Source organism: Schistocerca americana, chromosome 7, assembly GCF_021461395.2.
Source record: "Schistocerca americana isolate TAMUIC-IGC-003095 chromosome 7, iqSchAmer2.1, whole genome shotgun sequence".
Lineage (NCBI taxonomy): Eukaryota > Metazoa > Arthropoda > Insecta > Orthoptera > Acrididae > Schistocerca > Schistocerca americana.
In genome coordinates this window covers 111,409,338-111,431,004 of record NC_060125.1, presented here as the reverse complement: position 1 = coordinate 111,431,004, position 21,667 = coordinate 111,409,338, and the positions used below count along the sequence as shown (strand labels likewise).

The 21,667-nt window shown below is 45.2% G+C and overlaps 1 protein-coding gene across 1 annotated transcript in view; it reads left to right on the top strand.

The window, feature by feature from the left end:
- Positions 1-21,667, top strand: part of LOC124622585 (4-coumarate--CoA ligase 1-like) — a 314,336-nt gene that overhangs the window by 150,556 nt on the left and 142,113 nt on the right. The window contains exon 4 of the mRNA XM_047148334.1: positions 17,147-17,315. Within this exon, the coding sequence (XP_047004290.1) occupies positions 17,147-17,315 (169 nt within the window). The remainder of the gene's footprint in view (positions 1-17,146; positions 17,316-21,667) is intronic.

Genomic DNA, 21,667 nt, shown 5'->3' with positions numbered 1-21,667 from the left:
GAGAGACGTCATATTCATGCTGTCATTTTACTATCAGTAAGAGCCTACATTTCTGATAGGCATTTAAAAACATTGTAGTGAAAGCGTGACACATCTGGAAAAACGATGTTTCCGCCAGCCATAGTTTTGAGGGCATAAAAACGGTAGTTTCCCAGCCTTAGCTCTGTAGGGAAACAAGTAGTAAGGCGGAAATTCCACCATTCCAAAACAGATGCAAGAATAGATGTTTTGTGTAACTGATTTTCTCATTAAGACAATAGGCATACAGCACCTAGTTTTATAAGCCATTTTAGGTCCTGATTGTCTTCTTAGTATCGAGATATGGTACTGGAGCCTACCATTACCAAATTATACCTTAAAACTACAGTCGTCCAGAAAAGGTACAGAACTAGCTAATAAAGCTGTCTCTGAATGGTTACTGCCTATAGGAGGTGGTCACACTATCGTGATTGTGTCGTGTATTAACCACTCCGTAGAAATGAGTGAAAGTGCGGGAGCGTGTTGCCAGAGTCTAGCCAGCCCTGCGCAGAAAGCTGGACGTTATACGGCGCGAGGTCTGAGTTATTGTTGCGGCAAGTGGTGCTGACCCCACAGCACGAGGCAGTTGAAGCGGAAAAACACGGTGTGTGTCAATCAGAGAGCGGTTAAGTGGCACGCTGGTGGTGTTTCCATTACAACGTGCCCCCCACCCCCACCCCCCAAAGCATAACACATGGACTACAAAAAAGAAAAAAAATTACATAACATTGCTGGCTGCATTGTGTGTTCACACCAATCGCTATATGAGGATATATCCAAAATCGATACTGGCACTGAATTTGCTGCCATTCAAGAAGAGCGTGTGGCCCCACTCCTCACTTAACCAGTCCCTATGATCTTCACATCATGGCACACGGTGCCTCCGATGTGTGGGTGTCAGCAGAGTGAAGAAACCAACCCCATCACACAGTCGCCCTGCCTCTTTGGAACGTGGAATTGCATCCCTTGAAATTAGCAGTTTTATCCATTATTTGATGCAGGTCCTTGTTGTCCACTGGTCTGTTGCTTATGTCATCTACTGGTGTGGTTGTCAGTAGTCGACTATATCGTATTGCTTGGACAGCATGGCTTGTGGTTCAGAATGCTCTGAATCCACTTGAAACCCATGCTGTGAGTAGTGTCAAACAGCTCAGCTACATTGTCACACTTTGAGCTCTGACCACTATCCATGTAATTCTTCCCCATGTCAAGTCTTCCAAATGCTGTCTTGGGCCACTTTCCTACGGAAAACACCACCAGAGTGCACTGAAACTGCTCTCTGATTGACACACACTGTGTTTTCCTGTTCCTTCAACTGCCTTGTGTTGTGAGGCCACCAGTAGTAGGGGAACAGACGTGTCACCCTACATTGCCTACATTGCAAGTTGCATACATTCAGGTGCAAACAGACATTCAGAAGGAAACCCATTGTTATGCTAATTGATTTATGACCCCATGGGGGTTCATTTATGGCCCCCTGGGGATAATCTGCCCTTCAAAGAAGGACAGATACCCCTCTGGGAAATATCCTAACCCCTGCCCACTCATTTGTACAAGTGCACTTTTGATATCAAATTAATTGACAACTAAATCGATCAATTAATTACCCCCTCTCTCTCTCCTGAGAAATCCTCCAGAACTCTGCTCCCCCTACCCATCTGGTAATTGGCAAGGGAAATATTAGGTGTGTGCCAAGTTACTCGAAAGTAAAGACATAGGGGTAGTTAATTTTCTTTATTTTGGGTGCTACTCTGTTGCCAGTTGGCAGGAAAATCTCACACCCTCCGTTTCGCCATATCTCCCTCCCCACCCCTCCCCAACAATATGAGTGCACTTTTTGAATTTTGCATGCTTATAAAGGGGGTTTCCAGTGCCATTTCTTTGTCACTGACTCTTAAGCTATTGTTCTGTTCCATGTCACCACTTTTGATATAAGATTAATTCCGTAATTAATTAAACTGATCGAACAAAATTGGCAAGAAGTAGTTCAATTGATGTACCCCCTCCCCTTAACCAATGAGCCACTTTTGGCATTCTGTTGTTGAAGACGAGTTGCTTCAGATCAGGTTTGAGTCTTCAAATAGTCCCCCGCCAACTCTTATCATTTTGATTGTCTAATTAATCAATCGACATCCTTTTGGCGTTGGACAGTTGTCCGGGAAATCGATTACAGTGTGTGGAATATTATTAACTTAAACAATTTGTAGGATACAGCGTGTGGAATATTTAAACGATTGTGGCGCTTTTTTATTCCGATTGCGTCAGGCATTGCGTCTTGAAGCAGTCACCACACATAATTCCACTGTCACAGATGGCACTATATATATCCATGCTACACCACACGGTAGCGTCAGAGCTGGCCGAGAGGCAGCACTACATAGTGGTCGCAAGAAGCCAAAGCGCGCCCGCACTGCGCCGCACCTCCAGGGACACGGGCCAACTATCGTTAAGTGCACTGACAATGTAGAGATTGTCGATCAGTTCTGAAATTACACGATCCACGCTCAGCGCCCAGAGAGCTCCACTAACACGCTACACATTTTGTGACCGTCCGGTAGCCAAGTCACCCCACAGCCGTTGTCCCCTTTGTACAAGGCTGCGTCCTTTGCTAGGGAATTCCGACCTCAAGCGGATACTTCTGGTTGCAGCACCTGCACACTTTGCTTCCAAACACACACCTTCCACACCAGGTCAGTGGAAGCAGCTGCTCTGTGTGCTCACCCTGCTGTGCATTTATTGACTGAGTTAGTTCACAATGTCACCAGTAGAGGACGCCAGGACAGGCAACCTCCCCACCACTCCTCCATCCATTCCCCTCCTCCCTCCCACTCATCTCTGGTTATTTCCTGTCGAACAAAGCATCAGGTGGCAGCAACTCTCTGATGTTGACACCTGAAAAATTCCTGTCAAAACACATGCTCACTATCTCTCTCTCTCTCTCTCTCTCTCTCTCTCTCTCTCTCTCTCTCTCTCAAGGGGATACTTTCTGCCCGGAACGTGTCAGTCGTGCACCGCACTAACCCCTTTATCGTCTTGAACAAAGTAGTGGATATATGGTAAATTCCCAGCTGTGGATGTCTTGGAAATATTTTCTAACTCTATTAGACTGACAAATTAATTATATCGATATACTTTCTGTGTGTGGGCAGTTTTTCCTTGCATCCTATTGGTGGATACTAGGATTGCTGTATTTGGCGGGATTCGATCCCACAACTGGTAGGTTTCCAAACCCTACTGGATTTTTTTTTTTTTTCGCTTGCATCCTGTTGGTGGAGATTGGCACAGGTAGGACGTTTGGTAGGAAATCCATTACGCTGGAGGTAACTGAAAGTTGCAAATTTCTGCTCAGTTGTGTGGAATGTTCTTAAACAATATGTGGATGATTTTGACTGGTATGTGTGCTCATAATACTACTATCGGAAACAATAAGTTGATCAACTGGGAATTTCATGTTGCGATTGGGTATTAAAAGCAGTACATAATCTCTGAGTTGGTCCCATGGCACAGGATAATATCAGGATAGAGCTCGTAGGTCGATCCACCGCGTTTTATGTCAATGATAGAGATCGAGGGTGGATCCACTACGTGTTTTGGGCAGGGTAGGGTTCGAAATTGAATCCGCCATACGCTCTGGCTGGGAATAAGATTCGGAGGTGGCATCTACCAAGCATTATGGTAGGCATAGGGTTTGAATGTAAATATACTGCCTGTATGTCCTGGGCGGCGTCTGAAGGTAGATACATCGGTTGTGATCCCTCCTCCTCCACCCCACCTCCCGCCCCCCTGTGAAACTGATACAAGCACACACACATACAGAGAAATAGCCCAGTTGCACTAGGTGTTAACAGCTGTACAACAAATCAAAAAAATGATTCAAATGGCTCTGAGCACTATGGGACTTAACTTCTAAGGTCATCAGTCCCCTAGAACTTAGAACTACTTAAACCTAACAAACCTAAGGACATCAGACACATCCATGCCCGAGGCACGATTCGAACCAGCGTCCGTAGCGGCCGCGCGGTTCCAGACTGTAGCGCCTTTAACCGCTTGGCCACCACGGCCGGCAACTCTACAACACTCACAAACAATTTCAGAATATGGGCGAGAAGTGACGTCATAATCACGTGAGCAGAAGCGACATAAAATCGGTAAAATTACAAAAATTGTATGTGTATAAATTGAGGGGAAAAACACGTTGAGAGACAATGATGCGGTACCTACATGCTGCTTGGTGCAGGACAATTCTTGTACGTGAGAACGAGAAAGAGTATGTGATACCAAGAACAATACAAGAAGTTGACATGGAAACACCAGGAACCAGGGAAACCGTCATTTTCCGTGGACGGAGTTAAGACGACTGGAATAGACTGTTTAACGTGGATGACCACCAAATGTAGAATAATAAATTTATATATGTCGGATCGCAAGCCCAGGTATGACCCCAACGTTATCGGTAACCACCATATACAGGATCCAGACAAATGAAACTTTTTCTGAAGCAAATTTATTAAAACAAAATAGTACAAATGAAATTGAAAATCATTTTACATGTAAGTAGTGGTATCTTTCAAGAGTAATATTACTCTATTTAACTCCCTTCAACCGCAGTGACCCACTCCAATCACGTTCTGAAGTGATTGCACGCGCTCTTTAAAACAGCACTGTCCTATTCACGAATGCTGCTTCCATAGTGGTGCATAGAGATGTGACATTGGGGTACCTCGTCTTATTGGTAACTCCTTCGACTATACTCCTAACATAGCAGTCGTGGGGGTTCAAATCCACGCTATTCAGAGGCCAGAACTCCTTTGACCAGAATATGTCAACGTTATCCAAGAGGCAGTTATGGAATAAATGGCCCGAATGAGGTCCTTATCTGCCATCCGACGCGTTGTTCGTTCACTGACATTCAATGCTGACGCCAGTTTCCTTTGCGATTGCCCCAAGTCCTCCGAAACCAGTGCCTGGGGGCTTTTCGATGAGCGCCGCAGTTCGTGACACGAGTTTCCTGGAATGAGGTTGCCTCGCGGTGTTAGCGGAACTTTCCCCAGATTTCTCCGAAGCATTATACTTGGCCACAATATCATAAACAGTTACTCTCGAGTACCCGAAGAATCGAAAAATGTTCGAATGTGTGTAAATTCCCAAGGGACCAAACTGCTGAGGTCACCGGTCCCTAGACTTACACACTACTTAAACTAATTCATGCTAAGAAGAACACACACGCCCATGCCCGAGGGAGGACCCGAACCTCCAGCGGGAGGGGCCGTGCAATCCGTGACATGGCGCCACAAACCGCGCGGCCACTCCGCGCGGCCTGAAAATCGAACCATTTCAGTGGGCGAACACCCAGCGCGAAGGCTTTCGATAATCGCGGCTCTTCGGTTGTACTCCGCACTTGTCCGTAACATCTCCGCCATTTTGAGGTTCTGACTGTTACTAGATGCCTATGACTTTTAAGAACGCCAATCGCAACCTCCGGCGGAATTACGGTATGGCGGAAAATTAAAATTGAAATTTGTCCGGATTTAAGCGACGTATCTTGTAGATTTTTATGAAGTTTCCTTAGCTAAAGACACATACCATCTTGAGAACTGCAATATATTACTACAGAACGTATTGCGTGTTTGACCCTGTGCAAGATTGTTTACTTGATTTAAACTATAACAAAGTATTTTACACGTACTTGTCTGTTCTCTCTACCAATCACAACCATCCAATGTCAGCTAACAAATACCAAACAACCATCTGCCTCTAAATATAAATGGATCTGCGTTAAAGGTTTTTAGAAAGTAGATGCAATAATCGTTTGAGAGGGCTTGTAACGAGGTATGATTTAATGGTAGACTGATGATGCGTTCTAGAGAGAGGGAGATGTTGCTGCAGATCACGTATCACACATTTAACCTGCCGGCCGCGGTAGTCTAGCGGTTCTAGGCGCTCAGTCCGGAACCGCGCGACTGCTACGGTCGCAGGTTCGAATCCTGCCTCGGGCATGGATGTGTGTGATGTCCTTAGGTTAGTTAGGTTTAAGTAGTTCTAAGTTCTAGGGGACTGATGACCACAGATGTTAAGTCCCATAGTGCTCAGAGCCATTTTGAACACATTTAACCATTCTTTTCCTTTGTTCTCTTGGGGTGTATCAGTTGTGTGGTATAACCTGCGCTCGACTCGTATACAATTGCGTGTTCTGTGTGTGTCTTAGAGCGCTATCTACCTGCGATCGTTAACAGCAGACCTCTCCATACCGTAGTCAGCAGAGGACTTCCAACGAATGTGTTACGAATCATGTCTACCAAACCTACGGGAAACCTATTTCGGCACCCTCCTCTAGACGGACAAAGATGTATGCGAGGAACATCTGGACATAGATCGAGTCTTCAGTTTCATAGCTGCAGTAATTCTATGTATACATTTGCTTGACATTTGGCGTGTGTGGAAGAAACTGTATTCTGTTCATGAGTTACAGCAGAATGGCGTCTAACTTCACACGTCAGACACCGCTGCGATACATTCGTCTATTTCCTCGTAAGCTGTCGCTGTTTCATGCATTTCCAGTTGCTGGCGATCACTTTATAGGGTAAATGCAAGTACAATTTCTGAACCGTAAGCGGATGTGCACAATGGGCGCTACATTCCTCCGGAAAGCTCTATAGTGCTTGGATCACAAAGGATCTACGTTCTTTTTCCTTTGGTATAGGAGGTAGTACTTTTATCATCTCAAAGTTTCTCACCGTTAGTGAGTGGGATAGAAAACTTGCAGGGTGAATGTATTTCGTGTGTTGGAAATATATTTCCTGCACTGGAATATTAACAGCACTTCATTTCACGTGACTCACATATTGGAAACCATACTGCTTTTACATTATAGCTTACGTAAATGCAGAACCGCGTAGCCTTAGGAGTGTGTGTTTATGTTCTACAATCATTTCTCTCTTACCAGTATCTTCTTGGTATGGGATCCAAACCACAGTTCTACAGGATTGATAGCACAAGAGATTTACGTAAAATGTTTCAAACTCCTTCCATATGGAGCTCGATTAAGCATAAATCGTACGTTTGTTCTCCTTTTTTTTACTCATCTCTTATATTTCCAGAATAGTCTTAAATGTATTAGGATCGTATCTGCTCCATACCAATAAGGAATGCTGAACTCCTCAGCATGCAAGCGTCTAGAGAGATCGTGTGTAGTTGGATGGGTGAGATGAGTAAGGCTGGTACAGAGCAGTCTTCGCAGAATAGCAGTCACAGTATTAGAACGAGAATAACGATCTATGTCACTAGCGTCAGTCAGCACAAGTTTGCAACACGTCTTATACTATTTTCAAAGCCAAATTTTTGACGTGTATTGAATCCATGGATCTCAGCTCCTTCTGTTCCTTCATTAGACGTCGAATGTAGCGGGTGTGCTCCTACTTCTGGTCAGTTGCAAATAAAATTGGAGACAATGTTCCAGGGAGGGTTGGTTAAAGACATATCAAGAGTTATGAGATGCATAGAAGCAGGCCCTCTAGACGTTTGCTCTAGGTCCTTTAGCCGATAGGTCCAACGAAAAAGAGGGCAGAGTGCTAGATCTTTGAATCTCTGACTTCCTCCTATGAGTGTGAGATTGCTTTGCGACTCCCATCCACATGGGAGAAGACGACAAATCGTAATGAAATGTGACCGAATATTTTAAGTGTTTCGGCTAACTAACGTAGTTTTTGTACCTCCTTTCTGCTGACGACTAGTTCCTACACTAAGAAACAGTGATGTAGGTAGCCTAACACGGTCGCAGAATGTGCACATCTTTATGACTCTCGCAGAGTAATGGAGGGGTGGTTTAATAGTGATACGTAAGTAAAGAACCATACTGAAGTTTCATTGGCTGATAGTGTTGTGTTGGCAGAAGAGCCAACACCGTGTTACTAGAGGAGGCCGAAATGCACGCGTTTTAGCTCACGCAGGCTGGCTTGAGGAGGGAAGGACTCTACTGACGTGAGGTCTGGAACATGACAAGGAATTAGAATTCAGAAAGCGGACGTACTTAGTTCGATACTTAACTTTAATCTATTAATGATGAACATCGCTCTTGACGGTACATGATTCACAATATTATCTGTTCAGAAGACACAGTAACTGAATACGGCGCCTTGCTAGGTCGTAGCAAATGACGTAGCTGAAGGCTATGCTAATCTGTCGTCTCTGCAAATGAGAGCGTATGTAGGCGGTGAACCATCGCTAGCAAAGTCGGCTGTACAACTTGGGTGAGTGCTAGGGAGTCTCTCTAGACTAGACCTGCCGTGTGGCGGCGCTCGGTCTGCAATCACTGATAGTGGCGACACGCGGGTCCGACGTATACTAACGGACCGCGGCCGATTTAAAGGCTACCACCTGGCAAGTGTGGTGTCTGGCGGTGACACCACAGATAGCATCACGAGAGCGACGTGAAGAAACGCTTTGCTGATGTGACAGCTCGTCGAGGATGGCGGTTTGGGCCTCGAGTAGTTGAGTAAAATACGTTGAAATTACGGAGAACGTGGTAAAAGTAAGAAGATGGGTGGAAAATATGTAAAATTGATGAAAACATGAGAAAAATGTGGAGGGATGATGGCACTTACATGCTGGCCTGCGTGTACAAAAAGCATTGCATTCCTCCACTGTTGGGATTGACAACTGATAATGCATACTATCCATGGGTTTCAGTCCTGCAGAATACCGAGTGAGGTGGCGCAGTGGTTAGCACACTGGACTCGTATTCGGGAGGACGACGGTTCAATCCCGTCTCCGGCCATCCTGATTTAGGTTTTCCGTGATTTCCCTAAATCGTTTCAGGCGAATGCCGGGATGGTTCCTTTGAAAGGGCACGGCCGATTTCCTTCCCAATCCTTCCCTAACCCGAGCTTACGCTCCGTCTCTAATGACCTCGTTGTCGACGGGACGTTAAACACTAACCACCACCACCACCACCACCACCACCTGCAGAATACCCCCTTGTTCCACATGTGGTTATGCACTGTAGCTCATAAAAAGGAAAGATTCATAGTCCAAAGATTTGGAGGTCAGGGTGACTACCGCCTAGGACACCGAATCAGCGATCACATTCGTGGGTGCAATATGCACCACCAATACGAGGAATCAATGCTCTGGGTATCTTCAAAAACAGCACTCCGAGACATCTGGTGCCCTGTCACTGTAGAAGATGAGATTAAACTAGAGGTCATCACCATCGGATAGCTGTTTGTAAACGCTACACAGCGCCGCAGTTTCCATATATTGAAATGTTTTCCACATTTATGTCAGTAACACACACTGCCTCTGTCTTTTATTTCAACTACTCTGTGTACCGTGAGATCAGCTTAGTTTACACCAGGCAATGTTCAGTTTTCAGTGAGAGTCGATGGATGGAAATGTGTTAATGTCGGTTTAGTACCCTGTACAGACCACAAACCCATTGTAGGAAAACAAAATGTATGGATGTGTACAAAGATGTAGTCATACACTGCTTCGATGTGTTACAGCAAAAAAAAAAAAAAGTATCAAAGTGTTTATGAAACAACAAAGCGAGAAACTTCTATTTTGATTGATAGCCGGTGGGATATGGTGTTCTTCTAGCAAAGGCGACAAAACTTTACATCGGTCAGTGAAAGGGATTGCGATCACTGGCCACCTGCCCCAATGGACCTATATGTATATATTTAACGTGGTCGACAAATACGGTCGATGTCAACACGCAGATGGTATTTGTTTCTGATATATGAGAAGAGAGAGATGTGGTGAAAGTTTATTGAGTTCTCTACCAGGCGACGTCAGCGAATTTTTTATAGCTCGTAGTTCTACTCTGTTGGATGTTACAAAATTAAGGAGGAGAGAGAGAGAGAGAGAGAGAGAGAGAGAGAGAGAGAGTGGGACCGTGCTGCCAACTGAGACTCTGACACTATTACAATGTCTCATTTCTAGTGTGATAATCATAAGAATACGATAAAAGAGATTAGGACATGTACATGAAGATATTTATGGACTGTCATTCAGTACTGACGAATTATAGGTGTTATGCTTCTGAATCTCTGTGTGTACTCTACATGGTTAAAATTTTCCTGCTGTGCGTTAGTGTGCTATTTTTGTCATTGTTACAGCTCTCTACCTGGCCACTGATGGATGCATGACTAGGGTTAGACAGCCGTCTAACTATGGAACAGTGCTGTCAGATTGGACTTCGAGAGAAATAGCAGGGGTCTGTGACTTGACTGTGGGTATCAGTTCTTATTGCTATGGCAAACGCCAGCTATTGTACAAGAACATACATAACGTAAACAAAAGACGCGAGGGCTTTTTAATTGTAATTACATCCTTGATTCCTTAACAAATATGTGAAAACCACGACGTGATGGGAGGGTTTTGCTACTGGGCAGTTTATATTTAAGAAGATTCATTAGCAACCACTGTCAATTGTAGGCGCTGGACATATCGATAACATCCAAATTCCTGCCACTCGGGTCATCCTGTACAGCCTCTCTGGAGGTCCGCGTCCACCTGCAGACCTGGCGCACTCGCTGAGACACGCGTCCAGGGCAGCAACTCTCTTTCCTGGGGCACTGCGTTTGAACACAGGGACACGCGCGTGGGATGTACGAGTGCTTCAGTGATCTTCCACATCTGACTGTCAGAACTACTTCTGTGGATTGGAACTTGGTGCAAGTGTGCGGTGTTTAATTCTTCTCAGTACAGTCAGAGGGACTCGGTTTTGCAGCGGAAGGGTAGAAGTGGTATTCGTTGTTGTTACTATCAAGTAATGTGGTAGACCCTTCCCCCTCCACCTCCTCATTCTTCGTCCTGGTGTAGCTGAGGGGATCAACTCAGGGATTATATGGCGCTTTAAGAACCCAATCGCATCATCAAATTTCCAGCTGATCAGTTTATGATCTTTGACAGTGGTATTAGGAGCACACAGAGCAGTCCAACCCATCCGCACATTGTCTGAGGACAATGCATGCAACTGAGCTGAAATTTGAAATTTTCAGCTACCTACAGCGTAGTGGATTTCGTACCAAATGGCCTAACTAAATGGTTCAAATGGCTCTGAGCACTATCGGACTTAACATCTGAGGTCATCAGTCCCCTAGAACTTAGAACTACTTAAACCTAACTAACCTAAGGAGAGCACACTCATCCATGCCAGACGCAGTATTCGAACCTGCGACCGTAGTACCAGCGCGGTTCCGGACTAAAGCGCCTAGCACCGCTCGGTCACTACGGCTGGCAAATGGCCTAATTGTGTCAGTGTCTACCAATAGGAGAAAGGAGGGGGGGGGGGCGGATCTGAAGGAGGAAGAGTAGGCCCTTCCTCCTCCTTTCAAATGTAGCAGAGAGAACTAACTTAGAAATTCTATAATCCTTTGAAAACCCAGTCGCAATTTTAAATTCCCGATTTATCAACTTACTGTTTCCGACAGTGGTATTGCAAACATGCATCTGTCCAGCCCCTCCCGCAGATTGTTTAAGGAGACAGCATGCAATTGAGCTGAAATTTGAAATTTTCAGCTACCTCCAACGTAATGGACTTCCTAACAAATGACCTAACTGTGCCAGTATTCGTCAACACGATGCAAGTGGCGGGGGGAGATCCAGTAGAATTTGGAAACCGGGAAACCGACTAGTGGCGGGATCGAATCCCACCAAATATACCAGTCCTGCTATCCACCAATAGGATGCAAGGAAAAACTGCCAGCACAGAAAGGGTATAGATTTAATTAATTAGTCAGTCGATCTCATCAAGACATCCACAGCTGGGGATTTACCAGGTATCAACTACTTTGTTTGGGACAAAAGAGAGGTTAGTGCACTACACGACAGATGGGCGCTGGGCAGGAAGTAGCCACTTGAGAGAGGAAGAAAGAGAGAGAGAAAGAGAGAGAGAGAGAGAGAGAGAGAGAGACAGAGAGAGCATGTGTTTTGGCAGGAATTTGTCAGTATCAAAGATCGCCACCAACTGATGCTTCATTCGACAGGAAGCACCTGGATGGGCAAGGGCGAAAGAGAGAGATGGGAGGGGATTGGAGAGAGCATCGATGGGGGAATTGCTTCTCTCAGCGTCTTCTGCCTGTGGTATTGTGAACTCAGCCAGTATGTGCACAGCAGGGCGAGCACACACAGCAGCTGCTTCCGCTGACCTGGTGTGGAAGGTGCGTGTTTGGGAGCAGATTGTGCAGATGTTGCAACCGGCCACTTGAGGTGGGAATTACCAAGCAAAGGACGCTACTGAAAAAAAGGGGACCACTGCTGCAGGGTGACTTGGCTGCCGGACGGTAACAAAAAATGTAGCTCAGATCTACTGTCGTGGGCGGCAGACCTCTCTGGGCACTGAGATTGCATTGCGTAATTTCAATACTGATGGACAGTCCGTATTCTGTCAGTGTGCTAATAACAGGAGATGTCCACTTAACGGAGGTCGGCCGGTGTCCCTGGCGGTGCGGAGCGGTGCCACGGGCGCGTAGCGCAGCCCCTTGGCCGGCTTGGAGGACACTTGCGCATCGTGCAGCCCAGTCATCACCACATATACTTAGCGCGCTCTGTAACAGTGTAATTACGTATGATGAGTGCTTGGTATTACTTACACGATCGGAATAAAAAGCCCCACAATTGTTTGAAAAATGACTCTGAGCACTATGGGACTTAACATCTGAGGTCATCAGTCCCGTAGAATTTAGAACTACTTAAACCTAACTAACCTAAGGACATCACATACATCCATGCCCGAGGCAGGATTCGAACCAGCGACCGTAGCGGTCGCGCGGTTCCGTTCTGAAGCGCCTGGAACCACTCGGCCACCGCGGCCGGCTACAATTGTTTGAATATTCCACACAATGTATCTACAAATTGTTTAAATAAACGATGTTCCACATATTGCAAACGATTTCCCGACAATCAATCAATATATGTGGAAGGAGGCTGTATTCACCAAGGACAACTGTCCCACACAAAAAGGATGCCGATTAGTTAAATAGGCAATCAAATTGATAGAAATAGCAGGGAGCTAGTCGAAAAACTCAGACCTCACCCGTTGTGTTACGATGAACTACAAGATATGATCGACAGTGTGAGTCGGTGTAATGGATATCAGCTCTAATTATCGCAAGAGCTACTTCCAAAAAAGCGTATTTTACTGACTGACCAGTGCTTTATAATTCCGACCAAATATCAGCCACAGCTTCATTATGTTTTTAAATGTTTGTCGGAACCTTAGGCCTCATATTGACAGTAAGAGGGTCACAATGCTGGGTGTGAATATCGGTTCACACACACACACACACACACACACACACACACACACACAGGAGAGAGAGAGAGAGAGAGAGAGAGAGAGAGAGTATGGTACCATGTGCCTCTCACAAAAAACAGTGCTAGAGATTTCAGCATTACGTTCTTTTTATTTATTTATTTATTCTGAGATCATAAACCTTACAAAACATGTGGCTTGAGTGTAGCTCTGTTTCCTTCTTCATAGGAAACTGCGTCTGCATGTTCGGAAGAATACATCACCTCTCTTCTTAGTAACACAGGCACTACCGTATGATATTAATCCACCAATACCAGGCAGTAAGTTTCATTTAGAATGTCATCACCAGGTTGGGAATTACATAATGTGTGTGAGAGTACGGTTTATGACACAAGATAGATGAGGTATGGGTGTTAGTGTCTGGCCGTTGGTCGAGCATTGATAGTCAAAGTAGATTAAAGTGACCGCTCACGTAAAGCCGGTGATCAAGGTTCGAATCCCGGTCTGACATAAATTTTCGTTGTCATCTCCTTATAAAGTTGTAGGTTGTTTGTATTCGCAACTGTGAATACATTTTATGTATAAATTGGAGTACTGGCATGTCATCGATACAATGCGATTTCGTGACGCGACGTCATGTCGCGATGTTGACACATAACTCAAGTAACTTGGTAACATGGGGAAAAACTGGAGTAGTTATGTATCCGTCTGAGTATGACATCTGCTAGTGCCTAGAAATATTAATTTGTTATTAACAAGTAGGACTCTAGTGATGTAATTTGTTACCAAACAAACAGACTCATCCTGTCACTATGGTCGGTACACAGCTCCAGAATGCGCCAGTTATAAAAGAAGGGGAAGGGGTGGCGCGCTTCAATTTAGCAATATCAGACTTAGCGAGATACTGTTTTGTGATTGCTTGAGATCATTGTGATGTCAAAACGATGTCGGGAACAGTCTTGCATAATGGTACAAACTAAAAAAGAATGCGTAAAATCCGGAAAATACTTAAAACTGGGTAAAATGTGGGAAAATATATAATAATGAGAATACGTACTTATGTGCCTATGTCTGATCTCTGCTCGTGGCATTTAATACAGAATTTTTACTGACTCTATGATGTGACTTATCTTAATTTGTTGTAAACAAATATGCTACGACGTTTCCCTATGCTAAAAATGGTTCAAATGTCTCTGAGCACTATGGGACTTAACATCTGAGGTCATCAGCCCCCTGGAACTTAGAAATACTTAAACCTAACTAAGGACATCACACACATCCATGCCCGAGGCCGGATTCGAACCTGCTACCGTAGCGGTCGCGCGGTTCCAGATTGTAGCGCCTAGAACAGCTCGGCCACCCTGGCCAGCTCTCCCTATGCTACACAGCTCCAGAAAGTCCGCAGTTACAAAATAGGAAAATGCGTGGAAAATGTGTAAAATTGAGGAAAATATTGAAAAATATGTAAAAATGAGTGTACTTAAATATTTGCCTCGATGTGGTCTCTGCTGATGTCTAGTAATATTGCTACTAACAAACAGACCTCAAGTGGCGTAATTTGTTATTAACAAATAGACACATCCTCTCTCCATAGTAACCCCAAGCCACACAAGTGTCCCAGCTATGAAAGATGGAGTTGTTGATGGGGTGGGGGGAGAAGGGTGCATGATCGTCATTGCTCCAGAGAGATGGGAAGCAGGGGGGGGGGGGGGAGAGGGGAAGGAGTAGAGGTGTCGGCGGTGAGTCCCTTGTGTGTCCCTGGTCTACTGTTCCCTGGAAGGAGGGGGGGGGGGGGGGGAAGAGGGAGTTGGGAACCCAAGGAGCCCAGGTGTTTAACCTGACACCGGATGTCCTTACCAACAACGCCCTCTATATTCCGAACTCTCTCTGGCATCTTACTAGACGACACATAATCTCCCTAAGAAAAGGAATGTGTATGTCATAACAAAATTAATGATGTAAAAGTATGATAATCTACCTGACGGTAATAGAATGACAGTCGTAACTCTTAGTGGTTGCAAGATTACCTCCTCCTCATAGACTTACACCTTCCACAGTGAAAAAATATAATTGTTTTGCTGAATACTTCCGCTCGGTAATTTACTTTTCTGTCGGACTAGTTCAAGTTGATGACGCACAAATACGAGGGTCGTCCACAAAGTGAGTTCCGTTTGGTTATTTAAAATAAACATGTACAGATACAGGAAAAATGTTTATTTTGCAAAAATCTACAACTGTTAAACTACTTTTCTGCATAGCTTTCGAAATTTTGTAGCCACTTGTCATAGCGTGGCAAAAGTTTTTGTATGCCTACTTCATAGAAGGTTCAACCATGTGGTTACATGATCTTTCAGCTCGTCATCATCATTGAAGTGTTGAGCACCAAGGACAGATTTTAGGTGTAAGAAGAGATGAAAGTCGCCAGGAGCGAGCTCCGGGCTGTAAGGAGGATTAGCAAACGCGTCCCAGTGAAATTCCCGTAAGAGTTGTTTGGTCACATTCGCCGTGTGAGGTTGGAAATTATCGTGGAAAACAACACCTTTTGACAGTAATCCTCGGCGCTTGTTCTGTATTGCGCGGCGCAGTTTCTTCATGGTCACGCAGTAACCACGTGCATTGATTGTTTGGCCTCGTGGTAAGAAATCAATCAGCAAAATGCCTTTCTGTCCCAAAAAAAACGGTGCACATGACTTTTCGAGGTGTCAAGATTTGCTTAGGCTTAATCTTCGTTGGGGATGAAGTGTGCCTCCACTCCATTGACTGCTGCCATTTTGTTTCAGGGGTGTCGTACTATACCCAAGTTTCATCCCCCATGACTATCCGAGAAAGAAAACTGTCGCCTTCTTCATTGTAGCGCATCAAAAACTGAAGTGCACTGCCCATCCGTTTCTTTTTGTGTTGTAAGAATTTTGGGTACCCAACGTGAGCAAAGTTTTCGAAATTTCAGTTTTTCAGTAACAATATCATCAATTAGTGATCGTGAGATTTGCGGAACTTCCATAGCAAGGGCACTAAGTGTAAACTTATGGTTGTGCTTAATCTTCTCTTAAATTGTGTGAACCAGTTCATCAGTAACCACAGACGGGCGTCCACTTCGTTCTTCATCGTGCACTTGATCACGTTCTTCATTGAACAGTCTGACCCATCTTCTAACCATTGAATTACTCGTAGCATTTTTGTCCGTAAACCTCGCAGATTTGCCGATGAATTTCCTTTGGTTTAACTTTCTTTGCATTTAGCAATCACAGAGCTGATTTCACACGCGGCGGCATTTTCAGTTGTGGCTGACATTATAAAGAAGCACTTCAAAGCACACGTCGGCAGCAGCGATCTGAAAATGGCGTACGTCTCTTCTGCTTGAGTCAGAGTAACTGCCGCGCATGCTCGGAGCTGCGATCGTAGCGCTGCGGCGGATAGAAATAGAAACGGACGACCCTCGTATTACTGACACACTATTTATTATTGGTGTTACTTCCAATGCACATCACATACATGAAACATAGATCTTGACTATTGCTGTGTGCTACTCAGAAGTGAGTAAAGTGCAAGTAAGGTACTTGTACGTCCTAGCCAGGCCGCCGCTCACTCGTTTCGCCCTCCTTGTTTCCTGTGCTCTCTGAGAGGCATTGTTGGTATCGGCTATAACGTTTATGCTGTACGAGGGGCTGCACTCATATTCTGTATAATACTCATTACAAGTTTGGCCACTGCATCCTTGCATGGTGTTAAAAAATGTGACTGAATTAGTTTTTATTCTGTATTATCTAATCAGTCGCAGCCTTTGACAAGCAGTCCATGATGGATGACATACTTGTTGATGCATTTATGTTGGCTCGTCACAGTGCAGCAGTACAGTATGGTATCCAATTTCAGGGAGCTGGAGCTGAAGATGGAACCAAACACCATTTCCCTTCAGTACACGGCGCTGTTTTGGGTCTCTGGATTGTTCGTGCAGCTCTTCTCAATTTTCAATGGAGGTCGCCTTATTGTGTTGCCTCGCTTTGACGAGGATATGATAGCCAAGGCGATAGAAGAGTACAAGGTATTGTGATAAATCAGTCTCTTGTTTATAAAACTAGTACTTAAATCGTCATATGTTGTTTTAAAATCTTTCTCTCGTGGAACGTACTATAGTAATGAGATGGATGCTTTTTTTCCTGAGGGTAATGCGTCCATTCGTAGAATTACTGTAGTACTGACATGTGACATAAGTAATGCTTTTTCCTCTCAGGGTAATGCGTCACGCGTGCCTTTCTCATGTATCCACGTCGCGGTACATCGGTTGGCTTATGTCCAACAATGAGACATGTGCGAATGTGAAGAGCGCTTTGGCCCTTTCCCACCGTTTTGAGTCCGTGTTGTTCTGGATAATGGTGGGAATGAAAGGAGGTGTGAAGGAAAACTCTGGGGCGGCGCCTTTTAAAAAAAGGAAATTGAAGCGTCTTCTGTTTGGATCCGTTAGATAGCCTAGAGGCCCAAGCGCTACAGTCCACCAAAAACATAAGTTTGCTTTTACGGATTGGGTCCGGTAAATCATTGCATTAAGGGGTTCCATTAAAAACCAGCTCGGAGAACTGTATCCATACAAAATATAGCTGGAGCCCTACGTTAATATCTCACTGTATCGAAAGTGCCAATCAAATGTTCCACGCCGCTGCGGAGAAGCTAACAAAACAGCTCACTTCCACATAAAAAAATCCCTCATGGAATACACGCTTTTGTTACCTTCAAACAGTGGTTTCAAAACTGCACAGTACGCAGATCGACTGAAAATAAAATGAGCATATTTTTATATCAGTTCATCCTGTAAAATAAATCATTGATCACGAAATGAGAATATTCTGTATTCTTGCAATAATATAATAACCACTTCGCCTCACAGAACTAACTTTCCGTACAGCTTGAATAGTCCATACATAATGCGAAGATGCACACCTCGGTCTTAACAGCTGAATCGGTTTCACCCAAACTTGGCACACATATCACTGTCTGTAGAGAAGCATTGTGGCAGTAAGAAACACTTGCGTCTCCAAGGGGGAGAAGGTCGGGTAGAGAAAGAAGCGTAGCCCATGAAGCACAAGTAGCCAGATCATGCACATCTAGTATTTGAGGCAAACTTCTCACATTCTTTCAAATCTTTGCAAGACTTTCTCTCCTTTGCCACCTCCCCCCCCCCCCCCTCCCCTCAACAAAATTATGACAGGAAAAAAGTTTAGCATTTACTACATTTTCACTGTTCATGTAGTTTATCAGGTACGACCTTTTCATTTATTATTTCTTTGCTACTAATTGTAGTCATAACAAATTTTGCCGACAGTATTCAAATATATTACTAAATGTACCTGTAAAAATATATCACTGTTCGACACAGAGTTTATGAGATATGACGTCATAAATACTGAGATGCGAGAAAAACAGTCGCGTCATGCATGACGTTTAAATTTATTACTCCTTCACTACTAATTCTATTGGGAACACATTTCGCAGACACTGTCTACAGATGACACTGAATGTGCCTGCAAAATTGTAACACTGTAGCAGACATTCTTCAGGAGATTTGATGTCATAAACATTGGGCTTTGTGAAAACGAAACGTTAGCGTGGAATTTGCTGGAGATAGAGGTGAAATATGTGTCAAATGTGTTAAATGTAGGTGAGATAAGGGTATAAAAAAGTGTCCGATCCTTTGAGAGGTGGTATTACTCATCGAAACAAGAAAAATAAGTTCAATAAACATCGGTCCAGAAACGCATACTTTCCGAAATAAACACGCATTTATAGGCAGGGCTGCGCGGCTCTTGGTCGCAGATTTAGCACAGTCGTTGCATTGGCGCTCCGTCAAATGTTTCGGCAGGGTATTATGATGTCTTACGGACAGTACTCTACTTACCATTAGGTGCTCTGCAGTCAGTTGTGTGGTTCGAGTTTTATGGTAGACTGTGTTAGTTTTCATTGTGTTTGTGTGGCTTATTGTTCAGTACTGTCAACCGTGGGTACGTACTATAGTGTTTTATCTTCTTCCAAATGCGGAGTCACTCATGTGTTTACTGTTATTGAGCTGCTGGTCCTTAAAAATGGTGTAGTACATTTACATTTTCTCTCTTCCACCACTTGTTAGAAATGCAAGCCTACTACTCGACAAGTGAAATGGCGGATATGATATTCTGCCATGGTATAGCAATGGACGTGGCCTGCGAACCCGTGCCCTCTATGCCGAAAAATATTCACAGGGAAGAGTAAATTCTGATAAGCTGTTCGGCAGACTTTTCCAGCGTCTGAGAGACACAGGTACTCTGGTGCCTCGGAAGACTGACAGTGCAAGGCCTGACATGGTAGAGCGTGTGCTACGCTCGGTGGAGAAAACCCTTGGAACCAGTGTGCGACGGGTCCTGAGGCCACAGGCTCATCTTGGCAAATGGCGGCTTGTCAATGGCTGCTGCAGAAGTGTGCTGCGGATCCACCTTTCACCTGCAAGATTTTATTCACCGATGTAGTAGGATTCACAAGAGAGGGTGTTATAGATTTCCGTAACCAGCATGCATGGGCAGATGTAAATCCCCAAGGAGCTCAGAAAGATGACGTCAACACCGATTCTGAATCAATGTATGGGCAGGCGTACTTGGCGATATGAATAGAGCCATACATGCTATGTCAAAAGTTAACTGGGCTGCATTATCTGGATTTTCCCAATCATTTATTATCTACTTTGGTGGAGGCTGCGGCACTGCAGTACCGAATACAAATGTAGTTCATGCGGGATGTGGAAGCAGCACATTTTCGTCACAATGTGCGCGAACATCTGAAGCAGACATTTCAGGACTGATGGATTGGTGGGGGGGTGGGGGTGGGAGGCGGCTTCAATCTTGACCTGCTCGTTCCACAGACCTTGGTCCCTTAGACTTTTGGTTATGAAAGTATTGGCCTACGCCAAGCCATCAACGGCGTGCGGATAGTACAGAGTCACATTTTCAATGTGTGCCAGCAGGTAAAACAATAGCCGGGTATGCTTCAAAGGGTACATCATTCCTTACGCCGGGGGCAGAGGGGATCACTGCCATGAATGGTCGCCGCGTTGAACACCTCCTGTAAACAAGTGTTTTTCACAAAAAGTATGCGTTTCCGGACTCATGTTTAATGGAGTTACTTCATTCCTCGACCCATGTTTATTGGACTTATTTTTCTCGTTTCGATGAGTACTACCCCCTCTCAAAGTATTAGACAGCTTTTTTAACAGCGTGTATGTGTTACATGTGCGAACCTCGACAAAGCCACGGGCAAAACGCTCCTTCTAAGCTCCTGATCAATTTCAACCAAATATGATACATATGTTACTTACTATCTGGATAGAAATTCTGTGAGGATGAGAACCACCAACAGGCTATTGGAGTTGGGATGAATTATGGTGATGGAGAGAGATGGAGGAGGGGCGGGGGGAGGAGCAGATCGACAGACAGAGAGAGGGAAGGAGAAGATGGACAGAGAGAAGGGGGAGGCACTGATGAAAAGAGACCAACGAAGAGCAGACATACAGGAAGATGAGGGAGGAGGATATGGCAGAAAAGGGGGAGGGAGGAGACGAACTATTACAATAAATACACTCCTGGAAATGGAAAAAAGAACACATTGACACCGGTGTGTCAGACCCACCATACTTGCTCCGGACACTGCGAGAGGGCTGTACAAGCAATGATCACGCGCACGGTACAGCGGACACACCAGGAACCGCGGTGTTGGCCGTCGAATGGCGCTAGCTGCGCAGCATATGTGCACCGCCGCCGTCAGTGTCAGCCAGTTTGCCGTGGCATACGGAGCTCCATCGCAGTCTTTAACACTGGTAGCATGCCGCGACAGCGTGGACGTGAACCGTATGTGCAGTTGACGGACTTTGAGCGAGGGCGTATAGTGGGCATGCGGGAGGCCGGGTGGACGTGCCGCCGAATTGCTCAACACGTGGGGCGTGAGGTCTCCACAGTACATCGATGTTGTCGCCAGTGGTCGGGGGAAGGTGCACGTGCCTGTCGACCTGGGACCGGACCGCAGCGACGCACGGATGCACGCCAAGACCGTAGGATCCTACGCAGTGCCGTAGGGGACCGCACCGCCACTTCCCAGCAAATTAGGGACACTGTCGCTCCTGGGGTATCGGCGAGGACCATTCGCAACCGTCTCCATGAAGGTGGGCTACGGTCCCGCACACCGTTAGGCCGTCTTCCGCTCACGCCCCAACATCGTGCAGCCCGCCTCCAGTGGTGTCGCGACAGGCGTGAATGGAGGGACGAATGGAGACGTGTCGTCTTCAGCGATGAGAGTCGCTTCTGCCTTGGTGCCAATGATGATCGTATGCGTGTTTGGCGCCGTGCAGGTGAGCGCCACAATCAGGACTGCATACGACCG